Here is a 26,971-nt window from a genome sequence, read left to right on the forward strand (position 1 = left end):
ATTTAGATTCTAGAAAAAATATCTTAATCTTTACTGCGCTAAATATGTTCAAGTCCAGGGAGAGTCCAATACTTCATTTAAAAATAAAAGACTACACAGGAAAAAAAATAACATTTTCCACAAGTCATCAGGAAGATACTGCAAACATGAAGAAGAAGTTGGTCCGGTCAGATAAGACCAAATTTGAACGTTTTATCCCATGTCATTGGGGACAGAAAACAAAGAAGGGATTAAAAAAAATGATTGGAGCTAAATCAAGGGGATAATGGAATCATATTACATCATCACATCATTAAAAGGCTTTAGATTGGGGAAGTTCACCAAGGAGCATGAATACTTTTTAAACAGTGCATGGGTTTCAAGATGAATGCTCAACAGAACTCATAAATCATTGATGTTAAGCAAAAGCAAAGTAAAGAGATGCTCCTTCTGGTAGTGGTGGGCAGATTAACCGGTCTGCATTGAGCCACTGACATGCGCATGCGTGATAGGAACACGTTGGTAAGGCAGCTTTAAATTTCTTTGAATAATAATGAAAAATCTAATTACACAGGATTTTACCTCACTGTATCGGTTAAATTCGATAGTTATGCAAAACATAAAAAATACAGTAAAATAAAACAACTTGTTGACCAAACAGCGTTTCTTGTAGACCGCAAAGCAGTGTCGCCAACCGCCACAAGATGGAGAAAATGTGCGGGCAGGCGCGCGTGAGTGATCACGACAACTAGCAAACATGGCGGAGCCAGGGGAATCGATGCATTCACCTGCACACTGTAAATCTAAGGTTTGGCAACACTATGAATTTTATACGAGAAACGGACACCTTGATAAGGCAAATGCGACTTGTAAAGTGTGCCACGCTGCTGTCAAATACACTGGAACCAGGTCTAACCTTACAACTCACTTAAAACGGCACATGGAATCGTGGCGATGCCAATCAGTTCACCGTCTTCAGAGGCAGATTCACGTCGTTCTTCTTCCTTCAGTTCCACACATGGTGAGACCAGGATTTCATAATTTTTCAACGGACAATTGGCAATTATTGACTCCATTCCCGCAAAAGCCATAATAGATGCTTTGGACCCTTTGCATGTTATTGCTTACACACGCCCGCTCACGCACCCCCTCCCCTTCCCCCACGGAAATTTCGCGCATGCGCATAACGCTAGACGGAAAAAGACTATTCTTTTATATGCCATCCATAGCCGCGCTGCCGCGATACAACAATTCGGTTGACTAACTGAAACCTGAAACCTTAATATAGGTATTAATTCAGTGCAGTGCGCCACAGCAAAAGCGAAAGGCAGCGCAGAAAACCGTTGCAGAATAACTCAAAACCTCTGGTATTCTTTTTTCTCAATCTCTTTATCGGCTATGCTATGCAGAGTCGTTGCTATAGCAACTGACAACGCTGCCGCAAACACTCTAACATTTCCCACTCAAAAATTGACATATTTTTGTAAAGATCCCTTATCTATGAAATGAATGGCAATTCATTAATAAATTGTTACAATTTGAATTGCTTCATTAATTTTTATGAATGAAAAATTATTTATACAAACAATATATTTTTCAGCTAAGTTAATTTAAATCGAGATGCATCGACGACGAGAAGGTAAACCTTATCTAATTGAACCCCTGGTTGATGAGGAGGAATCCTAAATGTATCTGATCGTAGTTTGTGGATCCAGATGTGTATATCAGATAGAGATCAGAGATTTCCATCCCGACCTTCTAGGAGATCATGTTGAAAACAGATCCGACTTAGAATCTTATCAAATGTTTTGGCTGTCAGCAGAGCTGTGCTTTCTGAAACTGTTCATATGACAGGTGACACTTTAGATCCATCATGGGTGGTTTAGGCTGGCTATTTTGTCATCCCAAATTGAGTGAAGTTACTAATGGTGTAAATATGAGCCTGCAAGACAAGAAACATAACTAACTGTTGTGGTGCTTGTGTCAACAGAACGATAAATAATCAAAATCAGAAGCAATGAAAAGAATTATGAAAAACTTTCATACTGCCAGAGCTGTTTTGAGATTCTTTTGACTAGAGCTCTGACTCTCCATTTCAAACAATACAGGTGTTTATTGTGCCTGCTGGCTGCTATGTGTCACGATGTGAGGCTCTAGAAAGAAAAGAAAAGTACATTGACAAATATGATGTTGCTGCTGATATTATCCATTAGAAAAGGATTTACATTGCCTTTGTAAACGGATTTTCATAAAAGAGAGCGGGTTGTCTTTTTTTTGTCAATGCAGCACACAATGACATCTTGTGGCATGATATTAAAACTACAGCTCAGGAGCTCATGACAACCTTGCTCAGAGGGATGGTCATGTTTCAGTTGCTGGTGTCGTCCATGAAAACGGTTTACTATCTGAGCGCAGGTTTATGCTGCTTTAGGACCAACTGGGTCTGTGTTCACTAGAGACATCAATGTCTGTGCCCTCGTAGGTGAAAGGCTTCATGTGACTGATATATTGCATCAGTTCTTCATTCACAGGAGCCGAAAGATTTCCAGACAATTCAGAGTATGAGTCACTTTTGAATTATTTGCTTTATGTTCAGTACCCATCTGTGGCTTTCAGTCTGAAAATTATTAAAATTACGATGAGCAAAGCAATGTCAGCTGACGTCAGCATGGAGAAAAATCCAAATTTGCTCACACTTAACACAGTTAAGCACAAGCACTGATGGTTAGTGTGACTTGTTTGTCTCCGGCTTTGTATCTTCATGTTCCTCTTATAGGTGATGTCAGTTGCCAAGCAACCAAGCAATCAGGGCCCGATTGTTGCCATGACAACATGGCAGGGGTATCATCATGGAGAGAATGGAGATGAAAGGAGGAAGGGAGGACTCAGAGATGAGAGAAAAAGGGAGAGATGGGGAGATATAGAGGGAGTCCTGGCATTGAGGGGTGTTGATAATGTGAGGCCCACAGCGTGAAGGTAGGAGGGTGACCTCTGTGGAGGTGGTGGGGAAGGATGCTCATGAATAAGGAGAACGGAAAATAAGCACTGGGGCCTGTGTGGTTGGATCGGTGAGCTGCGCAGTGTTTGACACTGTTCTGACGGGCTTTGTCCCAGATGGAAATGTCACGATGTGCTCCAATAGTCTCCAGTTACTGTCAGAGAAGCTGATGCCGAAGCCACAGCTCGGTGTGTCGCTGAGGTCCAGAGGGCTTTGGGCCTAACGTCTGCAGGTGTCATCATCCATCTATCACGCAACAGCAGCGCACTGTAAAACAGTCAAATGGGGTCATGCTGCATTTAGTCTGTTTATCCCCTCACACAACCAAACTTTCCCCGTGAAACAGCTGAAAATGCTAAGTAACTGCAGACAAATTCAACCATTAAAACAATAATTAATTGAGGTAGGAATGATAACTGGCATACAAACATTGTTTGTATTGTCTTTGAGTGTTTCAATAAATCTCCCCTGGGCAAAACAACTCAAATTTTGATTGTGGCATAAATAAAACCAGAATGGTGGGCTAAACAGAATGAAATGAGAGAAAAGGGAACCTGTTAAAAGGTACATTCAAGTCTCAAAAGTAACATATTTTACGGATTCACAACCCCATGAAATTATAAAACCTCATTATAAAATGAATGAAAACGAATATGGTGTCACCTTCACTAAAGTGACTTACAAAACTTTATTTCCCCTTTATTTGCATTTTATCATGCTACAATTGCAAACCTCAAAATATTTATTTGGGATTTTATGTGATAGACCATTTCAAAGTAGACCATTATTTTCACAAGTCTTTTAAGGGAAATGTCTCTACCAAACTCAATTTTTTGTTAATTCTTCTTTGTAAAATAGATCGAGCTGAATCAGATTGGATGAAAAAGGCCTGCGAACATAAAGCTTAAAGTCTTGGCACAGATTCTCATTTGAATTTTGGTTTAGACTTTGTGGCATTATATTAGGTGGAAACGCGTTGATCTAAACCATACTGTTGTAGATCTGGCTGGGCATGTTTTTTCCAGGATCATACATTCTTCTGCAGTACAGTACAATATGAATAGGGCACAGCAAACCTATAGGCTGGTTTTCTTTCTTTCATGTCTATCTGTTTTTGAATGGAGTATTAAACATAGCTCTGTGAAATGTTCACTTGGGCAGTGCTTTGCAGATGTCTGTTAATAACTACTGTTATTATTGATACTGGGAGTAAATTAAAATTGAAAATTTATTCTCAGTATTAATAATTTGTAATTGGTTTCACTGTTTTTAGGGGTAGTTACGGTGAAAACATGGCAAACATTTTAGATTTTAGTTAAATATTTTTTAAAACGGTGCATAAATGTACACAATTTGGTCTCAATTTAAGCTAAGTGACCAAAGATTGCTTTGGACACGCTAAATAAACAGCTTCACCACACGAGCACCACAAATTTCACATGCCTTGTATGTTCCACTTGTGCCCACATGTGTAACATACATACCCATACATCAGCAATGACAAAGTAGTAACACAAATTAATCACTTGCAACACTTGCAAGTGTGTCTGTACTAATGAAAATGTATTTAAATAGACATGTTGGATTCTTGAAACTGAAAGTTTGACCTACTTTCTAATTATTTCAACCTTTTATTGTCTGACGCTTATAGGCATTCATAAAGCCACGGAATTTCAATTCAAGATGTTCAGCTGTTTTTGAAATATAAAGGCAGCTCCAGATCATCAAACTTCCACCAACATGCCTGATTTTAAAAAATAATACAAATTTTGAAAAGTTGCATTAATGTTACAGCAAATGTAGTGCACACATTCAAAAAGAAAAAAAAATCTAAATTGAAACATATTCCTAAGAAATTTTTTTGTAACTTTTACAAAAAACATATATTTTTCAAATGTTTGTTAAAACTGCCACCATCCTGTGACAGTATAAGAGACACACTATCTGTGAAAAGCTCGAGCTGCCCCAGTTCCTCCCAGTGCTACTATTACCGTCTGCAAAAATGCACCGCTCCCAGTCAAAAATAACCATTGAGAGCCAGAAGGAAGGTCTTAGTGCTGTCAGTCAATCTTGGGTACCTGCTGCTCCAACTGATGTTGGAGAAACAACTCCATTTATCTGCAATCATCGGTAGCTGTGCTAACTGGCCTAAGGATTCATGGCAGTCCCTGTTGAAGGAAGGAAAGAAGCTGTAGCGTAGCAGAGAGCAAGGGAAGGGTATGAGCAGTGCCTACATGAGCATGACTGACAGCGCTAAGACCCTCCATGCTCTGATTGGTTGCTTCTGATTGAGCTGGGTAGTTCTGTACTTAGCAATTTTGACAAATATGAAAAAAAAAATATATATATATATATATATATATATATATTTTAAAGTTAAACATCCAAGTGTTAATACATTTCTGGTGTACAAAACTTATGATGAAAATAATGTTTGAATCACATTTATCTCCTAATTCTGAGGCTGACAGCTGCACACTGCTTCTTCACAAGGTTACAGCTCCAAGGCCCTGAACTGAATACAACACAAACATTCTGGACATTCTTTTTTTTTTCTTTTCAACGAACCGTTTCATTTCTAGAGGATAGAATAAGTACGCTTTAAAGATGTGCGCATTACGAAATAACATAATCAGATCTTTTCTTCACTTGGTTAGCCCTGGGAGATTGCAGGGTCCTGTTGACAGCTGGCCTCAGTTCCACAGTCTCAGTGACCTCAACGGGGCAAAGGAGGTTAAAAAATAAATAAAAAAAATAAGTGAGTGGTCTCAAAATAACATCTCAAGCTGGGTTGTTGACTCTGAAACCCTGTTTAAACAAAATATATATTTATACAGGATTTTCCTCTCTATTTTAATGTGATTTTATGTTAGACCTACAGAAAGTAAAAGATAACTACAAAGTGGAAGAAAAAGGGTAAACAGATTTTTTTTCCTTATAATTAATCTGAAATTTGTGGTGTGCGTTTGTTTTTAAAACCCTTGAGTCAAACCTTCATAGAAACATATTTTGCTGAAATTACAACCATTAGTCTTTATCAGCTTTGTGTATCAGAGACCGAATGCTTTCCCCCTTTCGTCTTAATAAGATAGCTCAAGCTCAGTTAGACTGGATGGACACATTTTGAAGTCTTCCCACAAATTGCCTATTGTGATAGTTCTGCACTTTGGACCTTTAACACGTGTAGTCTACTGTATGTATTACCCAAGCCATTCATTTTGACATCAGCCCTGAACATCTCCACTTTACCTGTTTTTGAAAAAGCTTGATCATGCTGCCATCACCATATTTCATCATTGAAATTGGAACCTGTTGTTAGTTTTTTTTTTTGCAATAGTCTATTACATGTTGGTCAAAAAGAAAACGTTCCTTCTCATGTTTGCTGTATTCTGTACATGGGAAAAGGCTTTCTTTTAACAATGTCTCTCTTCCAAATCAGTGGACTGCATAAGTAATAGTTGCCTTGTCAACAGATTGTCGCACTGAAGCTGGGGATCTCTGCAGTCGCCCAGAGTTACCATGAACCTCTGCTTCTTCGATTTATGTTCTCCATGCCCACATTGTCAACTTAGGTGGAACAGCCATATCTTGCTAGGTTTGAAGTGGTGTTGTCCTTTTTTACTTCCAGATGGTAGATTGAACAGAACTCTGCAAGAATGATCTTTTTACCTGGAGTACTGTTTCTTTGTCCCTTTACTTTCTCCTTGACCTTTCTGCTGTGTTCCTTGTTCATCATGGTGCTGTTTGTTCAGAAATGTTGTCTAATAAACCCCCGAGGCCTTCAGAGAATGGCTGGATTTATACTGAGACCAAATGACACACAGGCGGACTGCACTGAAGGGTATTTAGAGTTATCAAAGCTAAGAGAGCATTCTCTTCAAATATCGGTAAAACAAATAAAGTATTTATTTTGGTAGCATTAGGAAATGTGAAAGAGTTCAAGGGATAGTAACACATTTGCTATGCCCATGAAATCAAAGTAATAATTGCAAAGAGTTATGAACATGCATTGTGCCAACGTAAAGTGCCTCATCAATGTATGATGGTGTGAGTCTTTGTGTGACAGTGCTTCAGTGAGGACACGAAGGGAAAAAAAATCTTGGAAAAGAAAATGCTACCGAAGGTTGATTCATTGTCTGTACCACTCCTTTCCTTGTCCCTCTCTCACTCACCGGCAGTGGCAAACATATTTTATGAGTCACGATTGGAGCAGACTGGCCATCCTGTCTTTTCAGAGTCTTGTCTTTAACGTCAACACACATCCAACACCAACTACTCTGGCTTCTAGGAAAACTCTCTCTTTTCATCTGGTGTGATCCCCTCCCTCCCCATCTTCCTGTCTACCCTCTCTCCCTCCTCCCTCTGTTTTTATTTCCTCTTCCCCTTCCCCAGCCTCTCATCCCCTCTCTCTCTCTCTTTCTCCCCATCCCTCTCCTCCTTTACTGCGGGTGTCTGGGAGGCTGTTTTTCCTCTGTCTCTTGCTCATGAAGGGCCGCACTAAGCTCCCTTCGCTCTGCCCGTGTGTGGTAGGTAAAATCACCTCTGCGTTTGTGTCGTCTTTCCTTCTTCCATCACTCATTTGCTGCCTCTGTTTTGCATGTTAGCTCAAAGTCTGCTAGTCGCTCTGGCAGATTTAAGGGAGCTTAATATCTACATCAGAGTGCGCTGCATGGAACATGCCCATAATTCGCTCCACTGTCATAGATACGTGTGAAATATGTGTGTGAGGATTCTGGTTTTGCTTTCATTGTACATGTGCTCTGTGTAAGGTTAAATCATCCACTCTGAGTGTTGCGTATGAACATGGCCTGGCACATGTGGTGCTGTTTAAGGGCGCATGTTCAGAAAAGCATATAGAGGGAAACTCTTCGAGACTTGTTGATTGTATCATTACACATTTGTAGCTTTATTCTCTTATTTGATAGCTTAGCTTTTTTAAGATTTTTGAAAATAATTTATATAACTGTACATCACCATCCATCAGAGGACACAAGGACACTGGACTAGTATCCTCATAAGAGAAAAAAAATCCTTCATAAAAAATGTCATTATTATTTTGCTAAAGATTCTGCTGATCTTTAAGTATCGACAAAAACGGTATTTTAATCTTCTATAGTCGAACCAGATATATCGTAAACTGTGCAAATGAACGCATAGAAGAAAGTCCAAGAGTCCTCCTGTTTTAATTAAAGACGACGTCTTAATGCAACTCAACAGCCAGAAACCACTGCTAGTGTCACAGTATGTTTATAATTGTGGGAATTTGTGTTTATATGGTTGAAAACTACTTAGCAATTGGTAACCTGTGGAATTAATGTTTGAAAATGTATTTTACTTTTGAAATTTGAGACAATTTTAATTTCCATTCACTTCATGGTAAGACTCAACAGTTAGACACACTATTTTAGGTACACCTTGCTAGGACGGTGTTGGCTGCCCTTCAGAATGACACTAGTCCTGCACATGTGATTCAACGTATGGTGAGAAACATTCCTCTGAGATTTTGGTCCATATTGACTTGATGGCATTGCTTTGTTCCTCCTGAGTTGTCTACTGCACATCTACAGTGTTCCATGACATCACTGGATTGACAATTAGTGATTACAGAGACAATTGGATTACATTGTTGCATAACTAGCTTGAGATTATTTGAATTTTGTGATGTAGAAGTAACCATCTGATGGATAAACTATGGTCAATTAGTACTTAAGAACACAAAGTGTTCCGAAAAAAAGTATCCCTTAAAAGTGGTGGTTCTGGCAGGCATGGTGCTCAGGGTAAGCTCCTGCTTTTGTTGCCATCAATCTATTAAAACGAGAAACTTAGGTTCTGGGAAGGGATAAAATTCCTTAATTTCTATTTATTGGTCAATAGTGGAACAGCTGGTAGCAGTTTTCTTGCAGCACGAAGGTCCGGGGTTCAGATCCTGATCTGAAGGATTTCTGCGTCAAGTTTGCATGTTCTTCCCATGCATGCAAGGTTTCTCTCTGAATATTCTGACTTTTTCCCACTATCCAAAAACATGACTGTCAGGTTAATTGTTTTCTTAATTTTCTTTAGGTATGAATGTGTAGTTGTTTGTCTCGAGTGTCTTTGTCTTCCCTATGACATACCGGCAACTGGTCCCCGTTGTATGCTCCTCTTGCCTTGTGAAACTGGATTTAGGCATCAGATCCCTCAAAAGTGGGCATACGTGGATGGCTGCATTATTCAGTGAGAAAAAATTGTGGCACAATTAGTTGCACCACATTTTTTTTGACTTGTTCTAATTAGTGATCCATGACTTCTAGTTTCATTGGGGTATCAATATTAAGTGACATAGAGGCCAATTTTTCTTACCTAACTTTAATATGAAAAAGACAAGGGAAATACTTATTTTTTTGTGTGTACTTATGCAAAAAAACAACAACAAAAAAAGACAATATATAACCAAGCTTTTTATACGTATGAACAAGTGGGACAATAAAAAACTTGGAGGGCACTTTAAAACCTCAAGTTCTGTCAGGCATACCATTCTAGATATGACTAACATAGCAACGTTGCATTATCATCTAGCATGGTTCACCACAAACCTCAGTGCGACTCCAGGAAGCTTTTAGGGTTTCATATGGGTTGTTGTGAGCATGGAAAACTAAACACTGAGCTTTGTTTGACTGATCCTGAGATTTAATTGAGAAAAATAAAGATGACTTCTTATTGAAAACATTTCTTTATATGATGTTTGACACCTTGAACATTGTGTTACGTAATGGTGTGAGATTACATGCAGCCGCTTATTTCAGAGAAAGATGACGCAGGAATATGAAAGCATGGAGATATTCTGATTGCTTGTCTTGAGTAGCCTCACCCAACCCAACAGTCTTCTGTCAGCCGCAGGAAATGATTGACCTGCATTAGTTTAAAAACTGAATGACAGAGTGTAAAAACACACGTTGACTTAAACAGCTTTTAAAAACTTTTCAGCTGATAAACTACAAAAACAAGGCTCAGAGATTTAAGAAGCAAATTTTTGGTGGCACAGGCTATGCTGATAAATTGGTCAAACAAGAATGTAATGTCAAGAGAGCAGTAGCAACCACCGCAATAGCAACTATTTTATATAGATTTTATTAGATTCCTGAGGGTCCTTTGGACTTTGGGACACCCTTATTATGCTATGTTGACTTAATCAAAGAAATAGGTACACTTGTGTTGCTTTAACCACTGAATGTAGCTAAGATCATTACTGTTAAGAATTTCATTAAACATAAAACAAATGGATCAAGCCATTCTACTTTTTAACTTCCATTTTCACATAAAAATAAGCAATTTTGAATGGTAGTTTCAGAGAGGGCTTTTGAGTTGGGCAGTATGGCTCACTGCCATGGGTGGCATAGAGGATACTAGAAGTACACTAGACAAGTTTTATAATGTTTATATCATTTGGAATGCTGGGGAATGAGTGGTTTCTTGTTTTGGACCAAATTAAATGATTGTTCCCATGTTTTGTTTTTTTTTCTTTTTTGACTAATTCTGATCTACATTTAAACATCTCAGTCTAAAATATCTAGAAGGTAGAAGGGTCAACCTTGGACTTGATTTCTCTACAGTGAACAAAGATCCTTTATATCAATTATCCAAAAATTTATGAAATATATTCTGTTTTGGGGATCTAAGTGGAACAATTTGAGTCAATCATGGACTCTAAAGGATTCTCAAGAACAAATTATCACAGAAGATATGATTGTAGCTGGGATGCAACAGTCAATTTTCTACTGGTCAATACTGATTTCTGGTGTTGTTTGAGTTCTTAGCTGCCAAGTTGGATTTTGCATGATCATATTTTTTAAGGCGGACAAAAAATAAAGATGATGCTGCAGATTCTTTGAGAGAGAATCTGTAGCATCTGTAATCCAACAGAAAATAAAGCACCAAAGGAACTATGCATCAAATCAGATGTCCCTCCTAGCTTTTTATCTGTATACATCCATCCATCCATCCATTTTCTAACACCCTTGTCCCTAGTGGGGTCGAGAGGGGTGCTGGTGCCTTTCTCCAGCTAATGTTCTGGGCGAGAGGCGGGGTACACCCTGGACAGGTCGCCAGTCTGTTGCAGGGCTAGCTGTATACATCTTCTTTCAATTCAAATTTCTCCAAAATGTGTATTTTTATACTTCAAAGGGTAGGAGTTTTTTATTTTATGCTTTTATTGTTTAAGAAAAAAATTGATTTTTAAGTGTTTGACCTGCTGATCCCCCATCAGAGCCGATCAAACCCTAATTCTGATGTCAATGCTCTGGATTTTCCCTCTCTGTTTGTTAGGTCCCACTTTGCCACATTATTATGCAGAACTACAGAAATCATTGCAACAACTTCAGGGTCAACTTGCTTTAGTTTCAACTCTCAGTTGTGATTAGAATCATGAGAACAAAAACATGATTCAACATCCACATGGATTTTGGATAAAATATTTTATAATCTAATATTAGATTGAAATAAATTTCAAAAAGCTAAATTGCTTTCAACTACTACTTTTCCTTAATTTTCTTGCTTTTGTCATTTTGCAAACAGTGATGGTCATTTTATTGCACGTTATTGCTTCTTTTAGTACCGTGAATGGTCCTCTGATTGGAGAATTGTTTTTTTCTGTCCCATATTGAGCTGAAAAGAGACAGTAACATCTCAGTATGCTCATTGTTTACTGCTGTAATTTCCTTTTCGTTTGTTGATTAGCCCACAAATTCCAGTAAGCAGAAAAGTGGGTGGGAAAAGTGTGATTGTGAACATATTTCCTCCTCCATTTGGTTTATGGTTCTAGACAGAGATCAGAACCAAAATGAATTGAAACTGGATGGCATATCAAATATTCAAAATTAACTTCACTGTGTATTACAAAAAAGAAAATCTCAATTGTTAATATTCATGGTAACACTCATAATTTAATGTTACAATTGTAATTTAATTACTGAGCTGAGAGATCAAGCATGTGAAATTTAAAAGAGATGTTTTTGATGCCATGATGAGCTCAACTTTAAGTGGGCAGTTAAATCGGGTCACAGTGCAACACTGGGCCTTTTTTCTCTCTGATGTGTCATAATGCAAATCTATATGCAACACCATGAAAGTATTTTCAACATAAAGTTGATTAGCAGCTTTCTTGGAGCAGATAAAATAATTTCCTCCCTTTCTTTATTTAGCATGAAATCCGATACAGTTTCGCCTCCAGATCCATAAGATTTAGAAGTAGAATTGTAGAAACCTGAAGGTCTTAGATTTTTTTTTTCTGAGGATGTTATTGCACTGATTTGAGACTGAATATTTTTCAGGACAGTTTCTTTTCTTTAACCTCTAAAATAAGTTTAGGGTAAGTACAATATCATACCAAATTCTTGTTAATGTTAATGTGAATTGATCTTCAAAATTAGTTACAGAGTGCTTTAGGTGAAGTAAAGTAGGATTGCATTTTAAGAAAACACATAAATGCCATTAAATTAAGAGTCCTTAGTTTGTTGTGTGTAATTTTGATAATCTGTATTTTGCAGGATATGTACTAGTACATTTTGCAACTGTTTTGCTTCCAGTTTTCAAGTGAATTACTCCAAACGTGTTCTCCACTTTTTAGCTAACCCTTGTAAACAGTGGAAAAATACATCCTGCCACATTTACCTGACTCTCAGCATCTTGGGAGGAGGTTTTGCTGGTTGGACTAACACCCTGTTGGGTTTCCTTCTTACCAAGCCTCAGCCATAAGTGGAGGCCTGAGCCTCTTTGTTGCCGTTCATCAGAGTTGGTTAAAAATAGAACCACCTAGACTTTGATAGTCTTACAAAAATGTAAAACAGTTTGTAATGAATTGAGATTCTTATTAGCTCGCCTTGAAGATGATCGTCAAACTGATTGGGGGCTTTTGATGGTTTATTTTATTTGTTCTTTTTTCAGGGTAGAATGATACAACAAGCAACTTTCTTGTGCACCAGATTTTTAAAAGCTAAGTTAAATGCGCAAGTGTAGATGTGTTACAGATGTTCTCTATACAGCAGAGGGACAAAATTATCCACTAATATTTTGATTAATACGATTTTCAGAGACTCACTAATAAAATTGTCCATAGATTATTGATTGGCGCAGATAGATTCATTTTAAAATTTCAATGTCAAACTGCTTTATCCTTTTCAACACCGCCTCAAACATGTTTGGGGTCATAGACCTGTTGGAAGACATAACTTTGTCCATGTTTCAAACATTTGACTCCTCTCATCACTGAAGTCACATAGCTCGGTCTTTGTCACCTTTGACCATAAAACTTCTCTGCATAAGAAATTTGGTTTGTTCTGTTGGCAGCTACAAACTGAGATTCTGAGAACTACTTATCCTGAGTTGTTCTTGAACATCCCAACCAATTTCTTTCATCTGAATTTGTTTGGAGGAACCAAGCTGAAGGCTTCAAACACTATGAAGCATGGTGGATGAAAGCATCATGCTTAGAGTCTGGTTTGCTGCCAGTGGAACTACTGCATCCCTGGTAGTGAATGGAAAAATGAAAGCAGAGGAGTATCTACAAATTATTCAACTTCACATTAAATCAACATGTAGATGAGAAAAACTTGGGAGAGAATGTGTTATTCCAAGAAGTCAACGATCCTAAACACACGTCAACCAGTCTACAGAAACCTAACCTTGCCTTGTTAATGCTAAGGATTAGATTGGTATTTTGCATTGTATTGTCAAATCAATAAAAAAAATCCCAAAATTAAATTTGCATTTAAGTTTATGAGTAATCTCCTGCCCAGTTATCAAGAAACATTTGAGATATTGGAAAAACAGCAGTTAGCGTAAACGTTTCTCCAGTTCAAAGGTTTCTTCAAAAGAGACTTTGTAGCAGAGGTGAGATTAAATCAAAGTTTGGTGCCAGAACCTGACTGTGGTTGGCTGTCCATGTTTACTGAACCTGTCATTGATTCAAACAATTCTGTGGTGAAAAAATAACATTTCTGAGACAGTTCTGCTACAGCACAGTATGTGTGAACGTGAGACATCTCTGGGATAACATCACAAATAAAAATGAGTGGAAGGCATTGTTAAAGCTAAACTTCTAGAGATTAAATCAGTTTGCAGAATCCCAGAATGCCAATTTTATATCCAACTTTAGAATAAACATCAGCCAGTTACTGAGGCAAACTGGTCCCAACTACACTGCAGTCTTGTGACCATCTCCTGTTACCAGAATAGTACACAGAGTGAATTGGGATCTTGAGTGCTTCAGTTGCCACAGAAACTAAGTCAAGGCTTAGCAGCTCAACTCTGTGAAAACCCTCAATGTGAAACAGCAGAGGCAGCTCTTCTGCTTTGCTTTTAATAGTATCTTTATAAATGCATAAATGTTAATTTAAAATCTAATTCTCATCTTATGATGAAAAAAGAACTCTTTCTGTAATAAATTCTATTTTTATCAACGAAGGTTCTATCTACTCTCATTGCTATGGAAATAAATTGCATTTATTATAGTATTTCTTTGTAATATTATTATTTGTAGGAGAGATAAATTGATGCACCGTAAAATAACTTTCACTCCTACCCTTAAATACCTCACTGTTTATCTGAAATAAAACATCCACAGTTTAAATGTGAACTATAACTTCTAAGGAGCTTGCAAAAAGTGCAAAGTAAGGAAAAATCACAAACTTACGGCTTTTAACATTGAAGTTTAGTGCAGTACTCATACACTGCAGCACTCTCATTAAGTTCATAGAAAAAAAGGCAATTCTTGACTTATTTTGATCTTTTTTATCAGCTTAATACAGTGCCACAAAAGTATTCATATGCTATAACCAATTTCACATTGTGCTAGATTAAACCACCAGCTTCAGTGTAATATATTGTGATTTTATACTTTTCATTGTCATAAATTTGCACTTAATTTTGAAGTGAAGGGAAATTATGACATTATTTTCATTTTTAGGCCAAATAAAATGATGAAAAATGCAGCTTTCAATTGTATCCATCTGTTGGAGTCAATCCTTGCAGAACAACTTTTCACTGCAATGCACAATCTTTAGACATTTAAATATGGATATTTTTGCCCATTTTTCTTTGTAAAATAGTTGAATCTTAGTTGTTCTGAGTTGCGCCAAAGGTTTTCAGTTGGATTTAGGTCAGATCACCTGAATGAACCTTACTGCAGCTCTGGCCGTATGTTTCCAGTTGTCCTGTCTTACTGGAAGGTGTAACTCTATTCAAGTCTTTTGGATTTTCATGTGGTCTAGCAGCCATCTTCCCAACAACTCTCACTTTTTTTTTTTTTTTTTAAAGTGAGAACCTGTCACTTTTGAGAAAGAATGCTGATAGCGTTATGCTGCCAAAACCATGTTTCGTGGTGTGGATGGTATGTTCATGGTTCATGTTCAATGGTCATCTTCAGTCATAGCATTATGCATGAAACCAATTTTCAGTCTTGGTTGGTCTTCCTCCATGTTTGTTGTTTTTTCTAAATGGGTGTTAAGACTTGAACTTCTTATGCTTTACTTTGAACATTGGTTTCTTGCCACCCTGACCAGCTATGTGAAGGGCAGACGTAACACTAAAGTCTCTCGTTTGAGCTGCTGTGCCTCCAGAGTTACCACAAACCTTTTTTAGTGCATCTTTGATCACATTAGTGGAATGGTAGGTGCCATGGTTTTCATTTCTGAGTAATCTTTGAGGTCTGATCAAAGTTTGAGATATTGTTTTTTAAGCTGATCCCGCTTTAGACTTCATCTTTAGCCATGACCTGTCTGCTGTATTCCTTGATCCTGATTGTTCACCAATCTTCTCTGAGAACTTCTGAGGCCTTCACTGAAGAGACCTCAGATTTATGCTGAGATGTTTCACACACTGTTTCACTCTACTGATTACGTGACTTTGGAAGGGAGATGGTTGCTGTTGATTTTATTTAGGGGTATCAAAGTCAAGGGATTTAAATGTGAGCAATCACTAGGTGTAAAGCACTTATGCTTCTGTTCGAAAGACCCTAGTTAAAGGCTTTATTAATAAATGTCCATCTTTTTTGCATTGTATGCACATGGTTGGACTGAGATAGAGGCCAGATGAAGCTTCCCAGAGACCGGCACCGCTAGTGTCAGCCATCGTGTAAACCGAGCCATGTTGGAGAAGTGAGAGGATGGATACAAAGAATGAGATGAATAGATGCTGTGAGATGTTCTCTGCTCGTCAGAGGAAGAAAATAAGCTCTGTTTTCATAATTACAGTGTGAATGATGTTCTCACCCGATTGAAGGGGGGTTTGGATAATTATTCCCCAACAGTTTCATGCGACCATTCCATCTCTGTCTCTGAGCCTCTGGTTACCACCAACATAAGAAGAGAAATAAGTGCACTTTTGAAATGATAAATGATTAATTTTTTAGCATGTTGACTTCAATCTTGCACAACATACTTTATACATAATGGATTGCTTGCACTCATGACTATTTGGAAGGATTCCATATGGACACATGAAATTTACACAGCTGGCTGATTCCGCATTAAAACAAAACCAGAAATAGGAAACATGAAACATTACAGGAAGATAAAACAGTAAGGGCGTTTTCATATCCTAAGCAAACACTTCAATCCACATCATCCATCTTATTGTCCATTTCTTATAATTTGTCTACAGAAATCCAAGCTAATTTCAATAGTCTAGGTGAATGTACTCTAAAAGAAATGGTCGCAGGAGTAAATTGAAATACAACTCTCCAGAAATCTGATACTGCAGGTTTTGTGTGTGAATTCTGTAATTCTCACATTTGTCGTTTTTCAAGAGCTGAGATATCCTCAGGAGATTCCCAAGTGTCTCCAACTCCTCCAGTTCAGTGTTAAATCTGCTGAAAGGTGGACACTGGTGAAGGCTGAAGATTAGATTTGCTGCTTTATTCGTGTGACAGATGACACAGAGTTGCTGAACTGCATAATACTATCTTCAATCGTGATCTTTTTAAATAAGCAAACACTGTTCAATTGACACCAAGAGATCATTTTACAGTCTTCTGTCTGGCACCTTTAAATTTGTTCAGTACTTCCTTCATGTCAACTAAACAGAAAATGCCACTTTAAGATTGCAAGTGAAAATGGTAGTTTAAGGTTTGTAGTGATTGTCACAATTTATTTTTGGTTAAGGAGATCATTTCCTTTAAAGACACTGAGTTTATTTTTTCCACTCACAAATGAAGACTGAAAATAAAAAACACAACTGATTAATGAAGTGTATATTTAAATTGAAGGTTTTTACAAAACACAAAGTGTTCAAAAGAACACCCCAGGAAAAAACTAATTATTCTACCTTTTTGTATTTGGGTTGATGACATCACAAGAGGCATAAGACCAGAAATAGACTTCTAGTACGTTTCAACATATATTCTGGAGCATTTGAGCATTTAAGTCTTTGTTTCAGCTTCAATCTATGATGATACTGTCACAAATTTGCCCTTGGAATTTGATTTTTCCAAGGACAAAATAAATGCACATTACACTGTTAATATGCTGTTTGTTTCAGGAAGATAGGTATCATCACAAACAGTGTGATTGCTACTGCTGCTGCCCTATTGGTGGTGCAACCAGTTATTAGGTTTAGGGAGCAAATTAAGTTTAGTAATTTTTGGGATGACCTCAGGTCTTTAAGTGTGGGAAAAAAAGCACAAATCCCTAAATTGGTTATTGGAACAATACTTGTTTTCGACACCGTTAATGCACATACTGTATAATCTAACCATGTATGTCTTACTTCGTGTATTGTAGTAAATTATTTTTTCAGAAATGTGTGTGAATGATATGTGTCACCTCTGGCTCTGAACCCAGGACTGAATCAGCACAGTGTTTTGGCACTGGCAGTCACAGAGAGCCAACCTTAAATAGACAACGCTCACTTATTTTCTATCTTTTTGGCAAAAAAATAAAATAAAATCTCAAAGATAACACCCTTGATATATATAGCTCTGATTTAACACACGACGTTGCTAAAGTCGTACAGTTACAGACACAGTAACAAAGGAAAAATCTAATTCAATGGAGAGTGGACCATTTTTAGGTATCTACCACCCCCTGCAGATGTTGTCATGGAAACACTCTTTTGGGGATGTCTTTCTCTCTCTCTCTCTCTCTCTCCCTGCTTCTCTCTCTCTTTTCTCTCTTTCATACAATGCAGCATTAGGATGATAATGCTATGCTCAGCACACCACGCTTCAGATTTCCATGTGACTCCCGCTCTTACATAAGACTGAACTGGAGAGGAAAAGCCACTTAACTCAAATTATATCAATAGTTTACAGTATAGATGTTTATTCATTCCCCCACTGCTTGTTTGCTGATTTAATAAAAAAAATTATATAAATATACAGGTTTTTCATAAATTGTGTTGCTGCCCTGTTGTATATTCTGGTAAAATGATAAAAAAAAAATACTGGTTTTCAGTGTCTTTCCTTTTTGACAGTATTTGTATCTTTAAAAGAGAGAAATCTATTAAGCTGAAACCAACCCTTTAATCGGTGTTGGAGGTTATCACTTGCCTGTGTGCGGACGTGGTGAAGTTGCTAATGAGTTTGGCACGTTGCAGATTTCCCAGGAAATCCCCCCACGCTCTGGGGGGAGGATAACATTAAAAGAACCATCAGCAGGACACCGATGTATAGAGATTGGTCTCTGTATTCGATTTAACTCTGACATCACCCAGGGAGCCTTGAGCCCTGCGCCGCAGTTGGTTCTGAGATGAATGCACAATATTTAAATCCGGACTACCTGGTTCTCTCACTCCACCCTGTGGACTCAACAGGGCAGCACAAAGAAATGCAGGGGGCATCTAGGAGGATAGTGGATAACATATTGTTCATTCCTGTGGAAAGTGTTCAGTGTGATTATTCTTCTACTTTATTACAGATATTTAGAGATGTTAACACACAGTATCACCAGCCTGCTAGAAAAGGATGAATTACTCAAAGCATGCTCACTATCTCTTGTTCAAACTTGTCCCCAAAACAGTATATTTTGTTACAATCCTGTCAAAAATTGCTGTAAGGGGCATAGGACACCTTTTTGATTACCTATTTCAACATTTACATATATTTTAGTAAAATATATTTGTAGTGTGAGTGTAGCTGCTATTCAGATATCACAAGTAAAGGACAGAAATCTGATGTTATTTTTGGCTAGTATTATATAAAAATATGTTTAAACCTGCATAATGTAACTTTTATTAAAAAATATACAGTATATATATTTTTTTTTACATATTTGTTGAACTGTCATTATGTCCTGACAGTGTGGTGTGGGACAGTTAATCTGTGAAAACACTGAGCTTCTCTGTTTTTTCCCAGTACCAGGAGGCGGGTCTTAGCACTGTCAATCACAATCTTATGTGACGCTGCTCACTCTCTCCCCCCCATTTCTCTGTGCTAGGCTGCAGCTATCATAGCCTGTTGTGAATGCTTAATCTCGTCAGCAGGGCCACCAATAAACAAAGATAAATGATTCTTTCTGTAATTGTAAGTTGTTTCTCCACCATTAGCACATGAATGTAATTGTTTAGGAGCAACAGCACCAAAATCCTCCTCCTGGCTCTGATTGGTTTGTGTTTGGTCAGGAGCCCTGCATTTCTTCAGATGACAATAGTAGGACATGGAGGATGTGGAGGAGATTGGTCTTTTCGCAGATTATCTGTCTTATAACAATGTCACGACATGGTGAAAGTTTTAACAAATATGTAAAAAGCATATTCTTTATAAAAGTTACTTTCTGCAGCACTAAAGCATGAACGATTCTTTGGCAAAGGTGTACAAATTATTAATATGATTAAGAGGGATTAAAACAGTGGGGAAAAAGAAAATGAATCGATTCTTTATCCAGCCAAGTTCAAAATAAAAACAAATATGGTTTGCATTATTGTCCAAAAGGCCTGAGCCATTTATAGTTTTTTTGTACTTTGCTTCACTAATTAAAACCTTCCTTCTAATTTTTTTAAAGTATTTCTTTGAACTTCTCTAGTTTTTGTCCACATTTTCACAATAAAGATATCAATTCTTCTTCTTTTTTTTGATATGTGTTTATTTTCCTTACCTTCTAAAAGACCACATTGGACAATGTGTTGCCAATTATGGGAACAAAACAGAAAAAAAGCATCTAAAGTCCAACAAGAAATTGTGAAAGACATTTCAATAAGACTGGGTGTAAGTGGGCATTGGTGGAAACCAAAAACATATGACAGGAAAATTAGTTTTCTTCAAAGCAAAAACTTTTACAGTAACAAACTTTCCTGAATTTCCAATTCAGATCACATTTTGGATGAAGGTTGAGGAACAGTGTGATCTCTTTTTAGTATGGGGCAGCTGTATAAGCCCGGTGGGTGAAACAATAGCCTTCAACAGAACAAGTGCAGATTCAGCAAAAACGGTTGCCACTGCTAGCACCAGTAACATTGATTTTTTTTTTACAATGTATTTTTTATTTAGTGGGCTTTTAAACACTTAGTCTGACTCTAACCTCATTCGGTACATCTGCTTTGAAAAGTGGCCTGCCTTCTCTGCACAGCTACTATTACATTTACAGGAAATAAATACTCTGACTAGAGGAATGGTGCAGTGGGGAAAAAAAAAAAAATTTCACACCAGAGATCTTCTGTTTTTGATTTTTTTGTCATATTTGTATCGTTTCAGATCTTTAAACTAATTTTAATATCAGCCAAGGATAACCTGAGTAGATTTATAATGCTGTTTTAAATTATGATTTCAACTATTAAGGTTGGAAATCTATCCAAATCAACCTGGTCCTATGTTCAACTATAATTGCCTTGCCCTTTTAAATTGTGAATAACTTTTTTTTTTTAAACTAAGTTCAGTTACATCACCAATGTTTACAATGGATCTGTAGAATGAAGGGATTCTCATAAATACAACAATGACAATATTAAGTATTCTGGGAGATTTAAAAAACTAACTCATTATGTCCTGATCTAAAATTATTTAAGGATAAATAATAATAAAAAAATCTGTTATTAGTCAAAATAGGGTTACAAACAATTTCTTAGGTTTGAAACTCCACTGGATCACAGTGAGCTATTTTCCACAGACATAGAAAACATGGAAAAATTGTGATCCCCTCCCAGGAGTGGTTGATCTACTGAAGTTATTTCAAGACTGCATTTATGACTCATTCAGGAGGTCGCACAATAACCTTGAACAACATCTAATCTCACTTTTTCCAGTTAAGGCTATCTGTTCATGATTCAGGAGTAAGAAGGGCAAACATGGCACTTGTGACAGAGCTCCAAAGTGTAAACCAATACTGGCCAAAAACAACTCAAAAATTATCTCACATTTTTCAAAAATATTACCCTAGATACATGCAACTGAATTATCAAGACCTGAGATTAAAATGAGATGAAAATGTGATGTTTTGGAAGGTGTGTGCTATTACATCTGGGCATAAACTGACACAGCATTTCAAAAGAAAAGAAAAGAGAATATGGTGGTAGCTTGATATTCATTAGTGTCTTGTTCAGGAGCTTGAATTCTTGCCACCATAGTTGGAACTATGATTTCACGTCAATGGCAACGATTCTGAAAGAGAATGTCCAACTATCGTTTGGTGATCTTAAGCTCAAGTGCACTTTGGTTATATAGCAGCACAATGGTCAAAAACATGCAGGCAAGTGCGTCTCTGAAGGGCTCAAGAAAGCTAAGGTTTTGGAAACTGTTTTTGAAGATGTGTGGGCTAGCAGTCCTCCATAATGATGCAAAAAAAATAAATAAATTCTTGATGACAGTTGTTGACCCCAGTGGTTGCTAGGTAAAAAACAAACAAAAAAAAAACAATTTCAATCAAGGAATTGTGAGCTTTCAGTGCAACACCACGCTCAAGAAAATCCACTGTTGTTCCAAGATGGTGGAGTGACCTACCAAGTGTAACCAGAACTGATACATTGTTGTCCATCTTCAATAAACTCTTGAAGATCTAGTCCTCCAGAGTATCTCCTGTCCCAGCACACACACTGTACCCTCATATTCCCTGTATCAACTTTCTCTTTCTGCAATTCCCTCTCTGCCTTTACTGTATTTCTACACTGTCACACCTGTCAAAACCTGATAGTGGTCGTCCTTTTAAGTGGCGTATTAGTAGTTTTGATTCCAACTGCATTGTTACACCCACATGTGTAAGTCACTTTGGATAAAACCTGTCTGGCATATGTAAAAACATAAACACAAGCACAATAGGTTATTTCCCTGATCTGAAAATTGCTTTTTGTAATTGCTCAGGTTATCTTGGTCCAATATTAGAAGTAGTTGTTAATGTAAAACATGTAGGTGTATCAAAAAAGCTAAGAAAAAAAAATCTTTCTATCTGGTGTCTGCCGTGTGAATCAAATCATTCATAAAAATCATCTCTGTTTTTGTTGTGAACATAAAGATCATCATCCGTCCAGATATGAATGAATTCTGCCCTTTTAAAAGAATAGGGACAAAAGTCTGCACGTAGATTCATGTATGATGCCACGTGAAATTGATGACAGACACGAGCAGCCAGTGTGTCAGTCCTGTGAATAAATAACGTTTATGCGTCCACAACTTTTAGGGTTTAGCACCTTGGAGAGCTCCAGTTGCTTCATTCTATTTCAAGCCAACAGGGGGCGCAGCTATCACGCCGTTACATGTAGAGAGCAAACAAGCAAGCTACAACGTTGAAAATGTTTCCCAACCCTTCTGTGTAGTTTTTTAAAAAATATATAATTGTGTGTAATTTACTTTTTTTAAATTCCGTTTTATAGGATGGTAGGCGGTTTATCACTATTTGGACTCTGTGCGGCTCGCTGTTCAGAATCCAGCTGCGCTTTGTGTACAAACTTTACGGGTACTCAAGCAGAGAGCGGGGTAAAAGAGAGCAGGAAACAAACTGTGAATGATGCTCCTGCTGCTCCAAACCTTTAGTCTAAACGTGTGGACTCACGCGTTCATCGTCGAGACAGAGATGAATGATTTTCATTTTTTACAGTTACGTGCGAGCGCAAATATCGGACACTGAGAAAAGCGACGGTATTGCGGCCGCAGCGGGGCAGGCGGCCCTTTTTTTTCTTTCTTTCTGTCTTTTCTATTTTTTTTTTTTTTTTTTTATCACCGGGGCATCAGCGACCCTTCCATCCATCCCCACATTCCTCAGCCTCGGCTGAGCTCTGGCTTCTCTGATCGTGCGGTGTTGTGCATGAGTGAGTCTGTGAGGCTCCGGACTGATGTCTCTGCCTGTCAGGAATTTAAAGTGTCTCTCACCGGTCATGTGCCAGTGTAAGGTCATCTGCAGCAACCGGACCCTCTCTCTTATGTTCGGGTGTAAGGTGAGCCAACATGCAAATCTGTATTCAAAGAAACGAGGCCTCTGGAGAGGGGGAACCGCCGTTCTGGTTTGTTTCCGCGGCTGATCCTTTTGTCTGTCGGGTTGATTAGCTTATCTATTATTTCTTCCTCACTGACTCCTTCCACACACGACCCCGGTTTTACCTTATAAGCACCGGGCGACCCAGCGTTTATTCTCATAAATGACCGGTTCCCATTTACGCACAGCAGGATGGTATTGCTGAAAGCTATTCCTTGGTATTAGCAAAAAATAAAAAAAATAACAATGTTTACTTCTAATAAATAAACGAGATATCGTTCATTTTCAGAGCTCTGCTCACAGCAGGGCTAAAAATAAAGCCTTTAGGTTCACATTTCTTCTTTGCAGCCCAGCAGAGCAAATTGCATGATAGGATTTTGACCTTGGGAGATGCACTTTAATGCTCAGGGCCACTTAGATATCATTCATCATCAGGGAAACCATACACTGACACAGAGGCATAATCCCATCTGCAAACCAGGGAACATGAACTGTGCCCCCGCTGGTCCCTTCCATCCTTGTTGTGTTCCTAATCAAAACTGAGCAGTGGTTGCCTGCTGCTTATCAGCAGCAGGCAACAGCCTTTCTTGTTAAGTTGTGTGCATTTTTTTTTAGATGTTTTGGGTTTGTTGCAAAGATTTTATGTTTTTTCATTCTATCACAGATTTTGCCTCTCTTCCAGGTGAAAGTAATTGCAAAGCGGGTACAGTTGAGACTTTCCCTCTATATGACTGTCCGTAAGCACTACAATGCCAAATCATCGCTGCATTTAAAAAAAAAAAAGATATTTGTGGGACATGCTAGTGGTAAGCATATTTGAATATTTTATTCAAGATTTAAAAACAAAACATGTAACCTTTAATTTGTGTGTGATTAAAAAATGTCTGCGAATTTTTGTTAGAGAACTGTAGCAAGGATTGGCATCTTTGGGTTTCCATAGAAAACAGTAGACAGGGTGTGATGGCAGGACAGAAAAGGTTTCTCATTGCAATACTCCCAAAACAAACACAATTATGTGGTGTTTCCTAAACTCTGCTTGGATTTTAAGTGAAACTGTGAGAACGTAAACTGGTGGACTTCATGTAAAACAAAAATTGGATATATGGACAAGCATCTTGTGACTATTGCTAAGTATGATGGATTATCTGTGATGGGCATGTTTTTCCTCCAAAGACTCTAAATGTTGTTTGAGGGCATCACATCAAAACGTTTTGAAATGCCTGGATGTTTAAAAATGATGCATTTCAGTCAGCCCACAACTCTCAGCGCTCCAGAACTCCCAGTAGATCTTGTAGAGAAACCGTGGGGGCAAAAAGTGGGTTGTCCAAAGTTCTGCCAATAGTACCAACATACTGTATATTCTAACAGTTGCTTTTGTTGAAAGCAAATATGTTGTAGCATATACATTTTATTCCTCATAGATTACAAACTCCATTGCTTTGTGCTGCTTTATGAAAACTGAATTTGTTTTCAACCTTTTTTTTTTTTTTACAACTTTACCACAGGAGCTAATTCATTTTACAGTTTTTTGTTCATTGTTCCCTCATCCTTGTTTGCTGCCCTCTTTTGATTTATACGTGTGCTTATAATATGAGCTAGCTACATAGCATAGCATACATCATTGATATGGTTTATTGTTGAGCTGAATTTCCATATTTGAAAGATGCAGCTGGTTTGTGGATGTTTGCTGAGAAGGTGGTCCTGCTGTTCTCGGTGTATTACAAGTACAGATATTCCCTTGTGTTCTTGAACCCACCTTGCTCCTGCTTCCATGCAGTATAATTATTTTTACCCAGGGTTTAGGCTACAATCATCCATCCTGCGATATCATAACTCCACAATTGTAAACTGTCTTCAGCATCTTTTCTTAGTGATTTACTGTAATAATCGTACTTAATGTTTGTTTTACAAATGAGTAGAGTCTGTGTTTATTAGGTAGAGAATGCAGGGAAATCATGAGATTTCCAAAACTGTTTACTGAAAATTACTTAAAAGAAATAGAACTAAATGAACTAAACATACTTTCTACTGGTGATCAAACATATTATGTCACTTTTTTGATTCTGATCTCAATGATTTCTGCTCAATATGTCCAGGATAATGGAGTAATATAAGGATAAAATTGATTCTGCTTTTTGGATTACTCAATTGGCAGCTAATTTATCTGTTCATTTTCTCAATACATCACAGATGTATTTAAGAAATATATTTTTATAAGTATATTGTGCTTTGATTTGGTCTCTAGTAGTGTTTCAAACATTTAATTCCTACAAAAGTAATAAAAATTAATGACTGCCTATCAATATGCAAATTAACAAAGGATTATTTACAATATAGTGTATAATACTTCCCAAAATGATTAAACCTACAGTACAGACCAAAGGTTTGGACACACCTTTTAGTTCAATGAGTTTCCTTTATTTTCATGACTATTGACATTGTAGATTCACACTGAAGGCATCAAAACTATGAATAACACATGTGGAAATATGCACTAAACAAAAACGTGTAAAACAACTGAAAATACCCCTTATATTCTAGTTTCTTCAAAGTAGCAACCTTTTGCTGTGATTACTGCTTTGCACACACTCTGCATTTTCTTGATGAGCTTCAAGAGGTCGTCACCTGAAATGGTTTTCACTTCATAGGTCAACCTGCCCTGTCAGGTTAATAAATGGGATTTATTGCCTTATAAATAGTCATGAAAATAAAGAAAACCCATTGAATTAGGAGGTGTGTCCAAACTTTTGGTCTGTACTGTATGTAAGTCTGAATTAGTTCTCCATCCTAAAGGAAGGGTTTGCATGTCCTTGGAAGTGAATAACATTAAGTGGGACTTTCATTTGCAGTCATCATCTTAGCTTTCATATTCAAAAGCCAACTTCACAATATTAAGTTATTAATATTGAGCACAGTTACTGTAACTAATGTGCTGCACTTTGAGAACATGTGAAAAATACTTCTAAGTATTGCTCATTTTCTTCTAGAATCAGGCATATTACAATAAATATTTAATAAATGTTTGATAATCTCTAATTAAGAGTTGATATGCCACTAATATCCCTGTTTGTAGGTGGCTAATGGCTGTATTGTGATGACACTGAGACATTTATCTCTAAGCTTTCCATTTTTCTGCTGTTAGTAATGAAAAGGGTTCATGACTGCCACCTGCATTCTTCTTTCAAGGCCAATATTTGTGTGCAGGTTCAGTAATCCTAACAGCTTTGTTTACTCTGTCGCAGTCTCCTGGGAAGTTGATATAGGTGGGAATTAATTTGGATCTTGGAGATGTACAGTATATTGCTGCAATGTACAACAATGTGTTAGAATGCTCCTTTATGGGCTGCAGCTATCAATATTTTATGTTTTATGCTCTTGTTTTTATTATTCTCAAGAGGACTGTCTTTGCAAAACTTCTTCCATAGGAGAACTTTCCCAAGGTGATGATCTAAGGAATATATTTGCATAACCTCTGTTCTTTATCAAAACCTGCCACAAATTCTGATTTTACACTTTAATTAAGGAAGGTTTTTGCTTTTTTTTGCTAGCATTCATCAGTGCTTTAATGTGCTTTTTATGCTTAATGCTCATCAGCGGCCTCGCAGCATTTAATCAAAAACAGCTGCCCTCA

The 26,971-nt window shown here is 37.4% G+C and overlaps 1 protein-coding gene across 3 annotated transcripts in view; it reads left to right on the forward strand.

Moving 5' to 3' along the window:
• The window catches only part of LOC102232201 (disks large homolog 4-like), an 84,514-nt gene that overhangs the window by 10,210 nt on the left and 47,333 nt on the right, over window positions 1-26,971 (forward strand). The window contains exon 1 of one of the 3 annotated variants that reach the window (XM_023342449.1): window positions 7,404-7,503. The exons of 1 other annotated variant lie outside the window; for it this stretch is intronic. In XM_023342449.1, the coding sequence (XP_023198217.1) occupies window positions 7,462-7,503 (42 nt within the window). In that variant the 5' untranslated portion in view covers window positions 7,404-7,461. Of the gene's footprint in view, window positions 1-7,403; window positions 7,504-23,120; window positions 23,303-26,971 lie in introns of those variants that run through there. One more of the 3 variants, XM_023342448.1, reaches the window with a different exon arrangement.

This window comes from Xiphophorus maculatus, chromosome 11 (assembly GCF_002775205.1).
Source record: "Xiphophorus maculatus strain JP 163 A chromosome 11, X_maculatus-5.0-male, whole genome shotgun sequence".
NCBI lineage: Eukaryota > Metazoa > Chordata > Actinopteri > Cyprinodontiformes > Poeciliidae > Xiphophorus > Xiphophorus maculatus.